Here is a 16,756-nt window from a genome sequence, read left to right as displayed (position 1 = left end):
GAGATGAAGTGAAATTTTTTTCACTCAGAGGGTCATGAGTCTTTGCAACTCTCTTCCTGAGGTGGTAGTGGAAGCAGAGTCTTTGAATATTTTTAAGGCAGGGCTGGATACAATTTGAGTAAGGAAGGGGGGGGTGATAGATTATCGTGGGTAGTTGGGATGCAGATTTGAGGTTACTATCAGATCAGCCATGATCTTATTAAATGGCAGAGCAGGCTTGTGGGGCTGAATGGCCTACATCTGCTCTTTGTTCATATAGGTGGATAGTGAGGTACTGCTGGGTGTTGTCAGTGCACTTGTGAAATCTTATGTTGCGCCTTCAGATGGTGTTTCTGGGAGTCATTGGTGGTCTCCAGAGATAATTGTGCTGGGGTGGGAAGAAATGTCTTGGCACATACACAATGGGCTGAATGGCCTCCTTCTGGACTGTAAATCTTTTGACGTAAAAGCCATTACTGGAGACTCTCTGATGTGAACCAGTTAAGGGAAAGCAGTAGGACAGGAGAAGAGAGGTAGCTGAAGAGGACACTTTGGTCAACCAAGTCATATTAACCATGTTACAACTAAGCATAAATGCAAGTTGTTGCTCTTCTTTGACTGGGGCAGAGATTTATTACTGGAGATGTGTACATCTGTCCATTCTGTTGCTGACCTGCGGATGATCATTGCTGATTATATCTGAAAGGCCAGGGATGGAAGAACTTAATGATACCCAGCTTGATAAACCTCACAAAAATTAAGGTAAAGTACACATCTATTTCTTAATTTTAATAAGTTGTGTTGAGCTCAACCTTTGGCATCAGCCTTGTGTTTTAAGAATCAAGTATAGGAACAGTATTATTATTTCCTGAGATGCTCTTGGTAACATCAGCAACAGTTTTGATGATTCTCTTTGCATTGCAAGATCAACAGTACGTTTAACAACTCAAATGGCACTTTGCAAGTAGTGAGGACAAGGTTTCTTGTAATGCTACTGCATATTAAGCTAGACACCAAGACTAAGCTGCCTGCTTGATTGGCACCTGAATCACTAGCTAATGCATTCTTAAACATTCACCCACTCCACCACCGTGGCTGCACCAACAAAATACACCACAGCAACTCTCAAAGGCTCCTTTGACAGGACCATGACAAACTCGTGACCTTATCATCAAAGAGAATAACAACAGCAGGTGCATGGGAACACCACCAACTGCAAATGTCCCCAAGTGACACAATAGCCCCTTTGGCACTGGGTCAAAATCCTGGAATTCCATTCCAAACAACACTATGGGCGTAACTACACTACATGGACTCCAGCAATTCAAGAAAGTAGCTCACCACCACCTTCCAGGGCAATTACTAATGGGCAATAAATGCTAACCTTGCTAGCAACACTCACATCCCATGAATGAATAAAAAAAGGAATGAAGAGGGGGCTCAGTAGAGTGCATACCTCCAACCACGCTGTGTTAACTCAACATTATTACAATTATGCAGCCTTTCCTTGAGGATTTTCCCTGCCTAGTTGATGATCTGTAAATACAAAGCTGAAAAAGGAAATCTTGTTACTCAGAGCTTCCAACTCATTGAGAAAGCGTCACATCCAACAACCTGCTCTGAAAACTCTGCTCCCATGTGACAAATTCCACCACAGTGACAGAGACAATCCTCAAAATTCTAAAACAATCAACAACTTCCAAAAAAAAAGTCAAATTTCCCTATCTCCCGATGTGCATGGATCTTTAAAAAAAAAAACAGGATCTGGGTTTGTATCTTTGCCAAAAACTACAAAGTTCTTCCTTGGGCCATACCCCTTCTACCAAGTTTAACTTAATTCCATCCAATAGCTTTTGAGGTATATTGTTTACAGAGTACAGACTAACAAACAGGGGTGAAAACATTACCTTCACTTACCTGCTGTTGCAAAGGTAAAGAGTTTTAATATTTTTCCTAACATTCCAGTGATAAAAAAGTTATTGCTAACAACAGCAGTTATTCAGGTGACTGGTGATGTTCAGTTTTTAGGAAGCAGCAACACCATCCATGTTCAAAATACCAGGAATGTACTCTGAAGGATTTGCAGAGACCAAGTTGCTACTTGCAATTGTATCAGCAGTGACTGGGTCAGTATATATACTCCTATCTGCAGTGACCAAGTCGTTACTTACACTTGTATTTTTCTTCTAGGTGACCCTTGGATAGGCACATCAAGCCAATTTTCAAAGACAGCACTCTGATTCTTCCACTCCTACCCCTGGAAAAGAAATTTGCATAAGGTCACAGATTGGCTTTACTTATTTGAATACCGTACAGGACCACTTTGATTTATTTATTTTTTTATTCATTCACAGGATGTGGGCTTTGCTGGCTGGGCCAGCATTTATTTCCCATCCCTAGTTGACCTTGAGAAGGTGATGGTCAGCTGACTTCTTGAACCGCTGCAGGCATGTGTTGTAGGTACACCCACAGTGCTGTTAGGAAGGGAGTTCTAGGATTTTGACCCAGTGACAGTGAAGGAATGGTAATATATTTCCAAGTCAGGATGGTGAGTGACTTGAAAGGGAGCTTCCAGCTGGTATTGTTCCCACCTATCTGCTGCCCTTGTCCTTCTAGACGGTAGTGATTGTGGGTTTGGAAGGTGCTGTCGAAGGAGCCTTGGTGAATTGCTGCAGTGCATCTTGTAGATGGTACACACTGCTATTGTGCGTCTGTGGTGGAGGGAGTGAATGATTGTGGATGGGGTGCTAATCAAGCGGACTGCTTTGTCCTGGACGGTGTCAAGCTTCCTGAGTGTTGTGGGAATTACACTTATCCAGGCAAGTCACATTCCTGACTTGTGCCTTGGAGATAGTGGACAGGCTTTGAGGAGTCAGGAGATGAGTTATTTTTCGCATGATTCCGAGCCTCTGACCTGCTCTTGTAGCCACAGTATTTATATGGCTAGTCCAGTTCAGTTTCTGGTCAATGGTAACCCCCAGGATGTTGATAGTGGGGAATTCAATGATAGTAATGCCATTGAGCGTCAAGGGGCAGTGGTTAGATTCCCTCTTGTTGGAGATGGTCATTGCCTGGCACTTGTGTGGCACGAATGTTATTTGCCACTTGTCATCCCAAGCCTGGATATTACCCAGGTCTGGTTGCATTTGAACATGGACTACTTCAGTATCTGAGGAGTCGCGAATGGTGCTGAACATTGTGCAATCATCAGCGAACATCCCCACTTCTGACCTTATGATGGAAGGTCGTAGATGAAGCAGCTGAAGATGGTTGAGCTGAGGACACTACTCTGAGGAACTCCTGCAGTGGAGCTGAGATGACTGGCCTCCAACAACCACAACCATCTTCCTTTGTGCTAGGTATGACTCTAAGCGGTGAAGTTTTCGCCCCAATTCCCACTGACTCCAGTTTTGCTAGGGCACCTTGATACCACACTTGGTCAAATATGACCTCGATGTCAAACGCAGTCACTCTCACCTCACCTCGGGAGTCAGCTCTTTTGACCATGCTTCAATCAAGACTGTAATAAGGTCAGGAGCTGAGTGGCCCTGATGGAAACCAAACTGGGTGTCAGTGAACAGGTTATTCCTAAAATTGCCCTGTGTTAGAACTGCACTGCAATAAAAGACAAGTATGTTTTCACTTGCGTAGATCAATTAGAAGTGTATATTTGGCCTCAGGTTTCTACAGTATCTTAATCAGGTTTGTAAAGATTGTACTTCATCCCCTTCATTTCACAAATCTAGCTTTGAACAAATGCCTCAGATTACATGTCCGCATTTGTACTTACACCACTTCAGTTTGTGTGAAATAATTTGTGTTACAATCTGAGTGCTAAATATTTTGATCAGTTTAGAGCAGTTGGACGAGGCATTTAATATATTTGCTTTCCTGGCAGGTAGTCCAAGTTATTTTTGAGACTCAACCATTATCCAACCAGTACAGCAGTACAAAGCCACACATCAGGCCTTAGAGCCTCAGAGAGGCTTATGTTACCTGCCATCACTGGGTGACATTAAAGAGGGAATGGTACAGTTTGCTGATTACTGACTGGTCACTGGGTAAGAAACAGTGGGAAACACTGCTCATTTCCCTTTCTAGCACAAGGCCAGGGTGATCAGTTAGGAGGGAGGCAAGGGAGGAGATCGCAGGGGCTCTGACCCAAATTTTTAATTCCTCTCTGGTCACAGGGGAGGTGCCAGAGGACTGGAGAACAGCTAATGTGGTTCTGCTGTTTAAGAAGGGTTGTAGAGATAAGTCAGGGAAGTACAAGCCAGTGAATCTCATGTCAGTGGTAGGGGAGCTATTAGAGAAAGTTCTGAAGGAGAGTATCTATCTCCACTTGGAGAGGCAAGGTTTGATCAGGGATAGTCAGCATGGCTTTGTCAGAGGGAGGTCATGCCTAACAAATTTGATTGAATTTTTTGAGGCGGTGACCAGGTGTGTAGATGAAGATAGTGCAGTTGATGTAGCTTATATGGATTTCAACAAAGCCTTTGACAAGGTCCCACATCAGAGACTTATAAAGAAGGCAATTGCATATGGGATACTGAGTAATTTGATAAGGTGGATTCAAAATTGGCTTGGTTGTAGGAGACAGAGGGTGATGACAGAAGGATGCTTTAGTGACTGGAAGCCAGTGTCCAGTGGAGTACCACAGGGATCTGTGCTGGGTCCCCTATTTGTCATTTATATTAATGACGTAGATGACTATGTGGGTGGCAGGATTAGTAAGTTTGCGGATGACACAAAGATTGGCTGGGTGGTTAACAGTGAGGTCGAGTGTCTTGGGCTACAGGAAGATATAGATGGGATGATCAAATGGGCAGATAAGTGGCAGATGGAATTTAACCCTGAAAAGTGTGAGGTGATACACTTTGGAAGGAATAATTTGACAAGGAAGTATTCAATGAACAGCATGGCACTAGGAAATTCTGAGGAACAAAGGGACCTTGGCGTGTGTGACCATAGATCTCTGAAGGCGGAGGGGCATGTTTGTGGGGTGGTGAAAAAGGCACTTACCTTTATCAATCGAGGCATAGATTACAAAAGTAGGGAGGTCGTGTTGGAGTTGTATAGAACCTTGGTGAGGCCACAGATGGAGTACTGTGTGCAGTTCTAGTCGCCACGTTATAGGAAGGATGTGATTGCACTGGAGGGGGTGCAGAGGAGATTCACCAGTATGTTGCCTGGGATGAAACATTTAAGTTATGAAGAGAGGTTGGATAAACTTGGGTTGTTTTCGTTGGAGCAGAGAAGACTGAGGGGGGACCTGATCGAGGTGTACAAGATTTTGAGGGGCATGGACAGGGTGGATAGGGAGCAGCTGTTCCCACTAGTTGAAGGGCCAGTCACGAGGGGGCATAAGTTCAAGGTGAGGGGCAGGAGGTTTAGGGGGGATGTGAAGAAAATCTCTTTTACCCAGAGGGTGGTGACAGTCTGGAATGCATTGACTGGGAGGGTGGTGGAGGCGGGTTGCCTCACATTCTTTAGAAAGTACCTGGATGAGCACTTGTTATGTTATAGTCATAACATTCAAGGCTATGGGCCAAGTGCTGGTAAATGGGATTAGATAGGTAGGTCAGGTTTTTCTCACATGTCGGTGTAGACTCGATGGGCCGAAGGGCCTCTTCTGCACTGTGATTCTGTGATTTCAATATCCCATTACCACCCAGCAATCATTACTAGAAAAGAGCTTTCTACGTAGCGATTGAAAGTAAAATCAAGATCAGCCGAGATATTTTCCCTATTTAAACAGGCTGCTAACACCTGTACATGGATGCTGTGCTCCAAATTACTACACAACTATTTTTAAAATATTTCTTTATTTCTAATTCACTTAAACATACCATATTTTCCTACAACAGTGATTATGTTGCAAAGGTACTTCATTGACTCTCAAGTCCTTTTGGGTGCCCTGAAGTCGTGAAAGGCACTTTAACAATGCAAGTCTTTCTTTTATGAACTTCTGTGGTTGTGTGTTGCTTTGTCAATGAAAGATTGGCTGCAATTACGCAGAGTAATCTGAACAAAATGCCTTGGCTACACAACAGTCCTGTGACATATATTTCCCCCAACAAAATTCCTAGCCAAAGTTATTGAATTAGAAGAAATTTGCAACTGGTGTGCTTAATTGGTAAAGCACCAGCATTTGTATCTCCAATTATAAATGCTCCAGGCACTGAGAATACAGATGAAAACCATGTCCTACCTCTAGCAATGCTCACAGGAAGTTGGACAATGCTCTGTTTTATAACTATAGGAATAATATATAATACAATACACATTTTAATATACTATATTCTGTGTCTCTCTAGAATATTTTTTCATTTGTTTTACATTCCCTATTTTTTTATCTCAACATAATTCCCATCCCTCTTTAGGTTATCCCTATATATATTTTAAATCTGGGCAGGATTTACATGGCTAAGAATAGTGTGACCATTCTGAACAACTAAGGAGCACAAGCAATGCAAATGGATCAGTAAATGGGGTGAGTAAAAAGCAACATTAAATACCAGTAAACAGGCCACACATTTATTTTCAAAGGAAACAATGAAGAAATTGCTGCCCTAGCCAATTAAACTATACGAAACAATAATGAATTTAGCAATAACAGCAGAACCATCCTAAGTCTAGCAAATAAAGCAGATGAGCTCAGGGCACAGATAGAACCGTGGCAGTTTGATATCATAACTACTACAGAAACAGGGCTTAAAGAGGGACAGGAAAGACAACTCAACATTCCTGGTTACAGAATGTTCAGACGAGATAGGAAGGAGATAAAAAGGGAGAGGGGTGGCAAATTTGGTTCGAAAAGCAATTACAGCTGAGAGGAGGGATGATATGTTAGAAGGCTCATCAACTGAGACCATACGGATTGAGTTTAGGAACAAAGAAAGGCCACTCACACAACTGGGAGTGTATTGTAGACCCCTGAACATCCAGAGGGAGATAGAAGGCAAATTTTGCTTCCAACTTCCACCCTTCCATCATTTTCACATGGTCCATCTCTGACATTTCCCTTCCCTTACTTGACTCCTCTGTCTCAATTTCTGGTGATAGACTGTCCACCAATATCCATTACAAGCCTACCGACTCCCACAGCTACCTCGACTACAGCTCCTCACACCCCACTTCCTGTAAGGACTCCATCCCATTCCCTCAGTTCCTTCGCCTCTGTCGCATCTGTTCTGATGATGCCACTTTCAAAAACAGTTCCTCTGACGTGTCCTCTTTCTTCCTTAACCGAGGTTTTCCACCCACGGTGGTTGACAGGGCCCTCAACCGTGTCCAGCCCATCTCCTGCGCATCTGCCCTCACACCTCCTTCTCCCTCCCAGAAACATGATAGGGTCCCCCTTGTCCTCACTTATCACCCCACCAGCCTCCGCATTCAAAGGATCATCCTCCACCATTTCCGCCAACTCCAGCATGATGCCACCACCAAACACATCTTCCCTTCACCCCCCCCCGGCGGCAATCCGTAGGGATCATTCTCTCCGGGACACCCTGGTCCACTCCTCTATCACCCCCTACACCTCAACCCCCTCCCACGGCACCTTCCCACGCAACCGGAGAAAATGCAACACCTGCCCCTTTACTTCCCCTCTCCTCACCACCCAAACACTCATTTCAAGTGAAGCAGCACTTCACTTGCACTTCCCTCAACCTAGTCTACGGCATTCGTTGCTCCCAATGCAGTTTCCTCTACATTGGAGAGACCAAACGCAGACTGGGTGACGGCTTTGCAGAACACCTTCGGTCTGTCCGCAAGCATTACCCGGACCTCCCTGTCGCTTGCTATTTCAACACTCCACCCTGCTCTCATGCCCACATGTCCATCCTTGGCTTGCTGCATTGCTCCAGTGAAGCTCAACGCAAACTGGAGGAACAGCATCTCATCTTCCGACTAGGCACTTTACAGCCTTCCGGACTGAATATTGAGTTCAACAATTTTAGATCATGAACTCTCTCCTCCATCCCCACCCCCTTTCCGATTTTCCCCCTCCTTTTTGTTTTTTCCAATAATTTATATACATTTTTCTTTTCCCACCTATTTCCATTATTTTTAAATGTATTTCCATCCATTGTTTTATCTCTACCTTTTAGCCTTTTTCGATTCCTTAACCGACCCCACCCCCACCAGGGCTATCTGTACCTTGCTCGTCCTGCTTTCTACCCTTAATTAGCACATTCCTTTAGATAATATCACCACCTTCAACACCTCTTTGTCCTTTTGTCTGTGACATCTTTTGGTTATCTCCACCTATCACTGGCCCTCTATCCAGCTCTTCTTGTCCCACCCACCCCTTAAACCAGCTTATATTTCACCCCTTTTCTATTTTTCCTTCGTTTTGTTGAAGAGTCACGCGGACTCGAAACGTTAACTGTGTTCCTCTCCACAGATGCTGCCAGACCTGCTGAGCTTTTCCAGGTATTTTTGTTTTTGTGAAAGAAATTTTATGTCTGACACCGAGAACTCAATGTTACAAAAAGCTAAGAGTATAGAAAGTGCTGGGGTGAAATCAAAAAGGAAATTAGGAAAGTAAAGAGAGGGCATGAAAGAATATTGGCAAGTAAAATCAAGGTGAACCCAAAGATGTTTTATCAGTACATTAAGATTAAGATGATAACTAAGGAAAGAGTAAGGCTTACAAAATACCAAAAAGGTAACCTATGTGTGGAGGCGGGGGCTATGGGTATGGTTTTTAATTAATGCTTTGCGTCTCTTTTCACAAAAGGGGGGCAATGCAGACATTGTAGTTAAGGAGGAGGAGCGTGATGCATTGAATGTGATAAACATAGGGAGAGAGGAAGTATTAAGGGGATTAGCATCCTTGAGATTGGATAAATCACCAAGGCCTGATGAAATGTACCCCAGGCTGTTAAAAGAAGCCAGGGAGGAAATTGGAGAGGGTTTGAACATCATTTTCCAATCTTCACTGAATACAGGTTGGGTGCCACAGGATTGGAGGCCTGCTAACATTGTACCTTTGTTTAAAAAGGGAGCAAGGGATAGACCGAATAATAATAGGCTAGTCTGTCTGACCATGGTATGGGCAAATTATTGGAATCAATTCTGAAAAACAGGATAAACTGCTCCTTAGAAATACATTGACCAATCAAGGACAGTCAGCATGGATTTGTTAAGGGAAGTTCATGTCTGACTAATTTGATTGAATTTTTGGAGGAAGTAATAAGGATGATTGATAAGGGTCGTGCAATTGAAATGGTCTACATGGAATTTATCAAGGCTTTAGCAAGGTTCCAATTGGCAGACTGGTTAAAAAAATAAAAGCTCATGGAATCTAGGGTAATATAGCAAGCTGGATACAAAATTGGCTGAGTGACAGGAAAGAATGGGTAATGGTTGATGGATATTTTTGCGACTGGAAGGCTGTTTCCAGCAGGGTTCTGCAGGGCTCAGTACTAAGTCCCCTGTTTTTTGTGCTAGATATTAATGACTTGTATGTAAATGTAAGGGGAATGATCAAAATGTTTCCAGACAACACAAAAATTGGCCATGTGGTTGATAGCGAAGAGGATTGCTGAAGACTGCAGGAAGATATCAATGGATTGGTTGGGTGGACAGAAAAGTGTCAAACGGAATTCACCCCAGAGAAGTCTGAGTATTTGGGGAGGTCAGACAAGGAAAAGGACTACCATAAATGGAAGGATACTGAGAAGTGTATAGTAAGCGAGGGACCTTGGAGTGAATGTCCACAGATCACTGAAGGTAGCAGGACAGGGTGATAAGGTGGTAAGGAAGGCATATGGAATCTTTTCATTTATTAGCCGAGGCATAGAATATAAACCTCTCAGCTCCGGTACATCACTGCAGGAGTCCCTCGGAGTAGTGTCCAAGGCCCAACCATCTTCAGCTGCTTCATCAATGACTTTCCGTCCATCATAAGGTCAGAAGTGGGGATGTTCGCTGATGATTGCACAACATTCAGCACCATTCGCGACTCCTCAGATACTGAGCAGTCCATGTCCAAATGCAGCAAAACCTGGAAACATCCAGGCTTGGGCTGACAAGTGGCAAGTAACGTTCACACCACACAAGTGCCAGGCAATGACCTTCTCCAACAAGGGAGAATCTAACCATACCCCCTTGACATTCAACAGTATTACTGCATTGGAAGCAGTTCAGAGAAGGTTTATCAGACTGATGCCTGGAATGGGTGGGTATGAGGAAAGGTTGGACAGACAAGGCTTGTATCCGCTGGTATTTAGAAGGGTAAGAGGTGACGTGTTTAAAACATATAAGATCCTAAGTGTCTTAACAGGGTAGATGTGGAGAGGATGTTTCCTCTTGTAGACGAATCTAGAACTAGGGATTACTGTTTATAAATAAGGGGTTGCCTGAAAAAACAGAGATGAGGTGAAATTCTTTCACTCAGAGGGTCATGAGTCTTTGGAATTCTCTTCCTGAAAAGGTGGCAGGAGCAGAGTCTTTGAATATTTTTTAAGGCAGAGGTGGATAAATTCTTGGTAAGCAAGGGGGCAATATGTTATCAGCGGTAGGTAGGGTGCAGATTTGAGGTTACAATCAGATCAGCTATGACCTTATTAAATGGTGGAGCAGGCTCGAGGGGCTGAATGATCTATTCCTGCTCCTTGTTCATATGTTAGTATGTTCATGTGTACTATCGCTGAATCTCTCACTATCAACATCCTAGTGATTACCGTTGACCAGAAACTGAACTGGACTAGCCATATAAATACTGTGGCTATAAGAGCAGATCAGAGGCTGGGAATTATGCAACGAGTAACTCACCTCCTGATTCCCCAAAGCCTGTCCACCAACTACAATGCACAAATCAGGAGTGTGAAGGAATACTCTCTCCTTGCCTGGATGAGTGCAGCTCCAACACTCAAGAAGCCTGACACCATCTAGGACAAAGCAGCCCACTTGATTGGCACCCCTTCCACAATCATTCACTCCCTCCACCACCGACACACAGTGGCAGCAGTGTGTACCATCTACAAGATGCACTGCAGGAACTCACCAAGGCTCCTTCGACAGCACCTTCCAAACCCACGACCACTAGCATCTAGAAGGACAAAGGCAGCAGCTACATGGGAACACCATCACCTGGAAGTTCTCCTCCAAGTCACTCACCATCCTTGGAAATATATCACCATTCCTTCACTGTTGTTGGGTCAAAGTCCTGGAACTCCCTCCCACCCTAACAGCACTGTGGGTGTACACCACATGGACTGCAGCAGTTCAAGAAGGCAGCTCACCACCACCACCTTCTCAAGGGCAATTAGGGATGAGCAATAAGTGCTGGCCTAGTCAGTGAGATCCACATCCAGTAAATGAATGAAAAAAAAAATAAGGGTAGGGAAGTTATGTTGGAACTACAGTAAAGTCCTGCCGTTCATGGGAGTTATTTTCCCACGATATCTCGCAAATGGCAAAATCGTGAAGGGGGAACATGTTTTTGAGTGGGATTCAATTAGATCTGTTCCAGCTATGCAAGGGCAGCGCGGGACACTCTAGCAAAAATGTGGTGCTGTATCTGTATAGGACAGACAGGGGAGCCTCTGAACAATACATCAGTGAAGATTTAAAATTGAATAGAGCCGTTATTATAGCTGTGGACGCTCCATTGTGGCTGCCGTCTCCCCGGGAATACAAGGGGCAGGGAGAAGAAACCACAGATAAGCGAGCATTGCTCACGTAATGGGCGATGCTGTCTACAAAGTAAAAAGTGCGGATATGTGAATTCGCGAACAAGGAAGTCACAAATGTTCGGACTTTACTGTATATAAAACATTAGTCAGGCCACAACTTGGGCAAATTGGGAGTTCTGGTCACCTCATTACAGAAAAGACATGACTGCATTAGAGAAGGTACTGAGGGGATTTACAAGGATATTGTCAGAACTGGAAAATTGCAGCAATGAGAAAAGATTGGATTGACTAGGGTTGTTCTCCTTGGAACAGAGAAGGCTGAGGGGAGATTTAATTGAGATGTACAAACTTGGATGGGGAGAGCCTATTTACTTTAGCAGAGAGGTTAGTGACTTGGGGGCATAGATTTAAAGTAGAAAGATTAGAGAGAAGATGAGGACATTTTTTTTTCACCAAGAGAGCTATGGGGTTCTGGAACTGCTTAAAAGGTTAGTAAAGGCAGAAATCCTCAACTCATTTAAAAGGTGTCTGGACATACACCTGCAGGGCTACAGACTAAATGCTGGAAAGTGGGATTCAGATGGGTGGTTTGTTTTTCAGCTGGCATGGACATGACAGGCCAAGTGGCCTAATTCTGTGCCGTAAACTTTCTATGATCCTAAGTCACTTGAAGATTCAAGTTTGTGGTAAATATATTCCCACAATTTATATTCAAACTAACTTAAAGTTAAAAAAAAACAAACTCATTTACAAACTAATATAATTTACTTCAGTGTGATAGTTTGTTAAAAAAAAATCAATGACATGAATAACACAACAAGGATATCACAAGCCTATAGAAAAAGAATTGTGCTTGCCTCAGATAGTTACATTGATCATGCTGATCGGCTAATGGGAAATTTGATCCAAATGTGCTGATTTATACACTAGGGAGTTAGGAAAACCTACTAATACCAGTAATCGCCACAAAGTCAACAGATTTGCTCACTTTCTTCCACAAAATTTCCATTTACAAACTATTATGTACTTTAATCAACCAGTGTTGAGAGTGGCGAATACCACGAACAGGGTGTTGCCGTCAAGCCAAAAGGACGTTCTGCTTATCACACGAATGAGTAATGTGGTATATGAATTTTAGTGCCAGTGTGATGCTGGGTATATAGGATCATATCAAACAGCCGCTGTTTGCAACGGGCTGGGTACAGACCTTATCCAACCAGCCGTGCTTGCAAAACTCAAAACAGTGTCCACCATTAGATGTGATTTCACAATTGGACAATATTTGCTAAGTAACCCTCAATGTGCTAAGAACTACGCTGACAACCAATTTAAGATTGTTAGTCCGGCTTGTAATGTGGTGTATTTATGTGTACTGGAGGCTACATATATTAATACACAGGGCCCTGCTCTTTGCAGACAGAAAGAACATGTGCATACATTGCCCCTGTTTCAGCTAAACAAAATAAGTGACAACCATTCGCTGAATCATCCACTCAGGGCAATGCCTTGACCAATCAGGGTCAGGCTGCCTGGTTTAAATTCCAAACAATGCTTGACAGTTAACTGTCAGTCACCATCAGTGGTGCATTCTGCATGGCTACACCACTTGCCAACAATCAGCACTTTTTTCACATACAGTATAAATTGTTGTTTTCACCCTTATATTGGTATTCTTGCGAATATCTTGATGAGTGCAAGACAAAAACCTTAGACATGTCCCTTTTTCCAGCAATACTCAAAATCTCTCTCTTTGACCAAGCTTTTGGTCATCTGTCCTAATATTTCCTCCCTTAACTTGGTGATAAATTCATCCTATTGGCCTTAAGTGAAGTGGATTTAGACATTTGCCCAAAGACTAGAAAGTTGTTAAATGTGGTTCTGGAGAAGGATGGAGTGGGACAGTAAGAGAGAACAGTAACAGTTCTCAGGATGGTGGAGGTGGAAAGATTGTCAGTGAATATCATGTAGACCAAGCAGCAGAAAGGGAATGATGATGTTAGACACCTTGAAATTGAAAATGAGGGGCTTCTCTGAGCATCTGAAGAGGAAAATGCAAGACCATGATGCATGGATAAATGATCAGATGACTTGTCCTCAGGCAAATCACTACTACCTACCTACATTAAAGCTGCTACATAAATGTAAGTTATGTTGTAAATAACTGAAAAAATGTTCTGGAATAGAAGAACAAAGCAATTTTAAGGTTCCTAACGGAATAGGTAAGTACTACAGATATTATGTCTGCAAGGCTTGTAAGTTTCAGTTATGGAATGTGTGTTTATACCTCATCAGTCGGATAAAACCGACAGTGGTGGATAAACTACCGTCATGTTTACATTGCTGCAGGGACTCAATAAATATCACAATGCTCGCTCTAGATCCTTCATTCCCATTGAAAAGTACCAGGAGAGATCCATTATTTCTTCAATCCTTTTTCAGTGTATCTTCACACACTTTTATCCCTTTGGGGAACACTGGGGAGGTGATGAAAAGATTCCGGGCTGGTTACCAGCCTGTTGATCCATGTCATAAGCACTCCTTCCATGGCCAACAAGTCCTGGAGTGGGACTCTAACTTGTAGCTTCTGGCCCAGAAATAGGGACACTACCACTGTGCCACAAGATTCCATTTCTTCAATAAGTACAACAAAGGTTAATTAAACTTTTTTATATAATGAGTGAAAATTGAGTAGGAAGTTAATCATGTGAAAACTTCTAAAGTATCATCCAACCATCAAAATTATTCAACTCATATTTTAAATATACTAATACATCACCAAATGAAATCAACGTTCCAAAAATAATTGTAGAAGAACTTAGCAAAAAATTAACTGCTGGAAATTAAAACAAAGATTGTTCACATTTGCATATGAATTACTCTATTTTACAAAGTGAAAGAAATGCTGTTTTTGGTTAATTGCAATAAAAAGTGTTAATATGAATGAAATTTTTTCATTGGTAATGATCAGAATGCAAGAACAGTTTATAGAGCACTTCATCATAAGTAAAAACAGGGCACTTCAAATGGATTACTGAATCAGGCAAGCTTTATTTTATCACCTATTCAAATAGCTGAAAATAACTGATCTCCCCAAAAAACAATCAAGAATAGAAAACCCTGCTCAGAGAAAAAGCAAGTTTCCTGATCAGATTTCTGGCCCTGCTCAAGAAAGCCTGACTCACTAAAATCAAACAATCCTTCAAAGGCTGGAACTGAACGATAGATATCCTGGTAAAATGCCTTTCAGAATATCAGTCAGAGATAGCCACACCCAGTAATGCTGCCACATGTCTCACGACAGAAAGCCAGGCAATTTCACCCTTTCCATGCCCATGTGGATGACTTGAAATGTTGACTGTTTTCCTCGCTGCAGATGCTGCCAGGCCTGCTGAATATTTCCAGCATGCAAACCTATCTTCGAGATTATGCTAATCTCACACTGCATGATGGACTGAATCTCACACTGCATAACCCACTGTCCTGAACCCTCCATGTGTGCACAGGAATCCAATGGCCTGAACACATCACTTGAGTGAACATGAATTTGCAAAAACAGGATTAATAATTAAAGTAGAAGATAACCAAAATAAAGAAAAGAATCAGAGACTCATAATCAATAAAAAGTCACTAAACTAATGAAGAAGAAAATTGACAGTCACAGTACAGATTTAATATTGAAGCATTAAAAAGCTTAATTATATGTCTGGGAAACTGAGGGGGGTGGGGTGGGGTGGGGCGGGATAGTGGACATCCAGAGGGACATGGCCAGTTTGACACTAGATTTCTATCTCCAAGGCAGAGAATCATAGCCAGTCTAGACTGATGAGATAAAAGTTCTCTCTGTAAGCAAACATTGCCCATTGTGTGTAAACAGCCTTAATACAGTTCCAATAGGGGCCATAAAACTGCACCTAAATGGGCTTTAATTGATATTCTGACTGAGACAAGCCTAAGGATGATTGGTCTGGAAAATGCCATAGTGGCACAGTTAGTACTTTTCTGAGATTGGGGCTGAGGCCAGACCACAGGAAACTTTAACCTATATCTGGTTGTACATTCAAAAACAAAAATACCTGGAAAAACTCAGCAGGTCTGGCAGCATCTGTGGAGAGGAGCACAGTTAACGTTTCGAGTCTGCACGACTCTTCAACAGAGCTAAGTAAAAATAGAAAAGGGGTGAAACATAAGCTGGTTGGGAGGGGGGAGAGAGAGACAAGAAGAGCTGGATAGAGGGCCCTGACATGGACTAGGTGATGTTCACACTGGGTGTTTGAAACGTGTTATTCTCCAGCATTAACATTTGTCACCATGAGTACTGAAGGTTGTCAATATGTCTAAGAAATCCTGCACAGATCTGACCACATGGAAACAAAAGCGTAACATCAGAGCTTTAATTTTCTGATTTAAAACAAATCACACAAAACCTTTCAACTATTTTATCTGTTTAACTCAAATGAAAACTAGAATATAGTGAAACTTATGTCAATATATTAGCATTAATTTCAGTCAATTGACAGGTCCCACATTTGCTTAGCTGACTAAGCATATATCAAAATACAATATATAGTAGCCAGATTAGTGAACTTAAAGTCAAACTAAGGCACAAATACCACAGGTGAAAACAGTACGTACGTATCAAAGACATTCAGCAGCCAGTTCAAACACATGTCGACACAGAGAGGCACATTGACCAAGTCCTTGTGGTTTTGTTCCAAGCCATCATAAATGGTTGTTAAACAGTTGATTACTTCAGTCACATTTAGAAGTTGCTCGTTTTGTGTCAATTTGTGCTGTTCGAAGATGCGTTGTGCTGTGTGCAGCTCCAACAGATCCACTACAAAGGATGAAGAAAACTGACTTCAATAGAGGCTTTAACTTACTAGAGCTATCCAAACAAAATTTACATTCATTCATTTCTGTCCTGGAAATAAAAGCAATGATTCAGAAAAGTATTTGGGGAAGTCAGAAACAGGCCACTTCATTCTAAAGTGCACCAAGTCAAATCTAACTCGGGAGCTGTCAGCAATGTTGGTCATGTTTTGTAGTTCTATTTAGTCACTTCTGTAGAATGATGGTGGGGGAGTGGTAGCACTGTAAATTACGGAGCCCTCCTTAACATTTGTGGTGCAGAA

The 16,756-nt window shown here is 42.4% G+C and overlaps 1 protein-coding gene across 8 annotated transcripts in view; it reads right to left on the bottom strand.

The window, feature by feature from the left end:
- Positions 1–16,756, bottom strand: part of utrn (utrophin) — a 664,110-nt gene that overhangs the window by 108,920 nt on the left and 538,434 nt on the right. For all 8 annotated transcript variants that reach the window (XM_041182782.1, XM_041182783.1, XM_041182789.1 and 5 more), the window contains 2 exons: positions 16,257–16,458; positions 2,151–2,236 (listed from right to left, as the gene is read on the bottom strand). In XM_041182782.1, the coding sequence (XP_041038716.1) occupies positions 2,151–2,236; positions 16,257–16,458 (288 nt within the window). The remainder of the gene's footprint in view (positions 1–2,150; positions 2,237–16,256; positions 16,459–16,756) is intronic.

Source organism: Carcharodon carcharias, chromosome 2 (assembly GCF_017639515.1).
Source record: "Carcharodon carcharias isolate sCarCar2 chromosome 2, sCarCar2.pri, whole genome shotgun sequence".
Lineage (NCBI taxonomy): Eukaryota > Metazoa > Chordata > Chondrichthyes > Lamniformes > Lamnidae > Carcharodon > Carcharodon carcharias.
The sequence above is the reverse complement of the archived record's forward strand: the minus strand, read 5'-3'. Positions and strand labels throughout refer to the sequence as shown.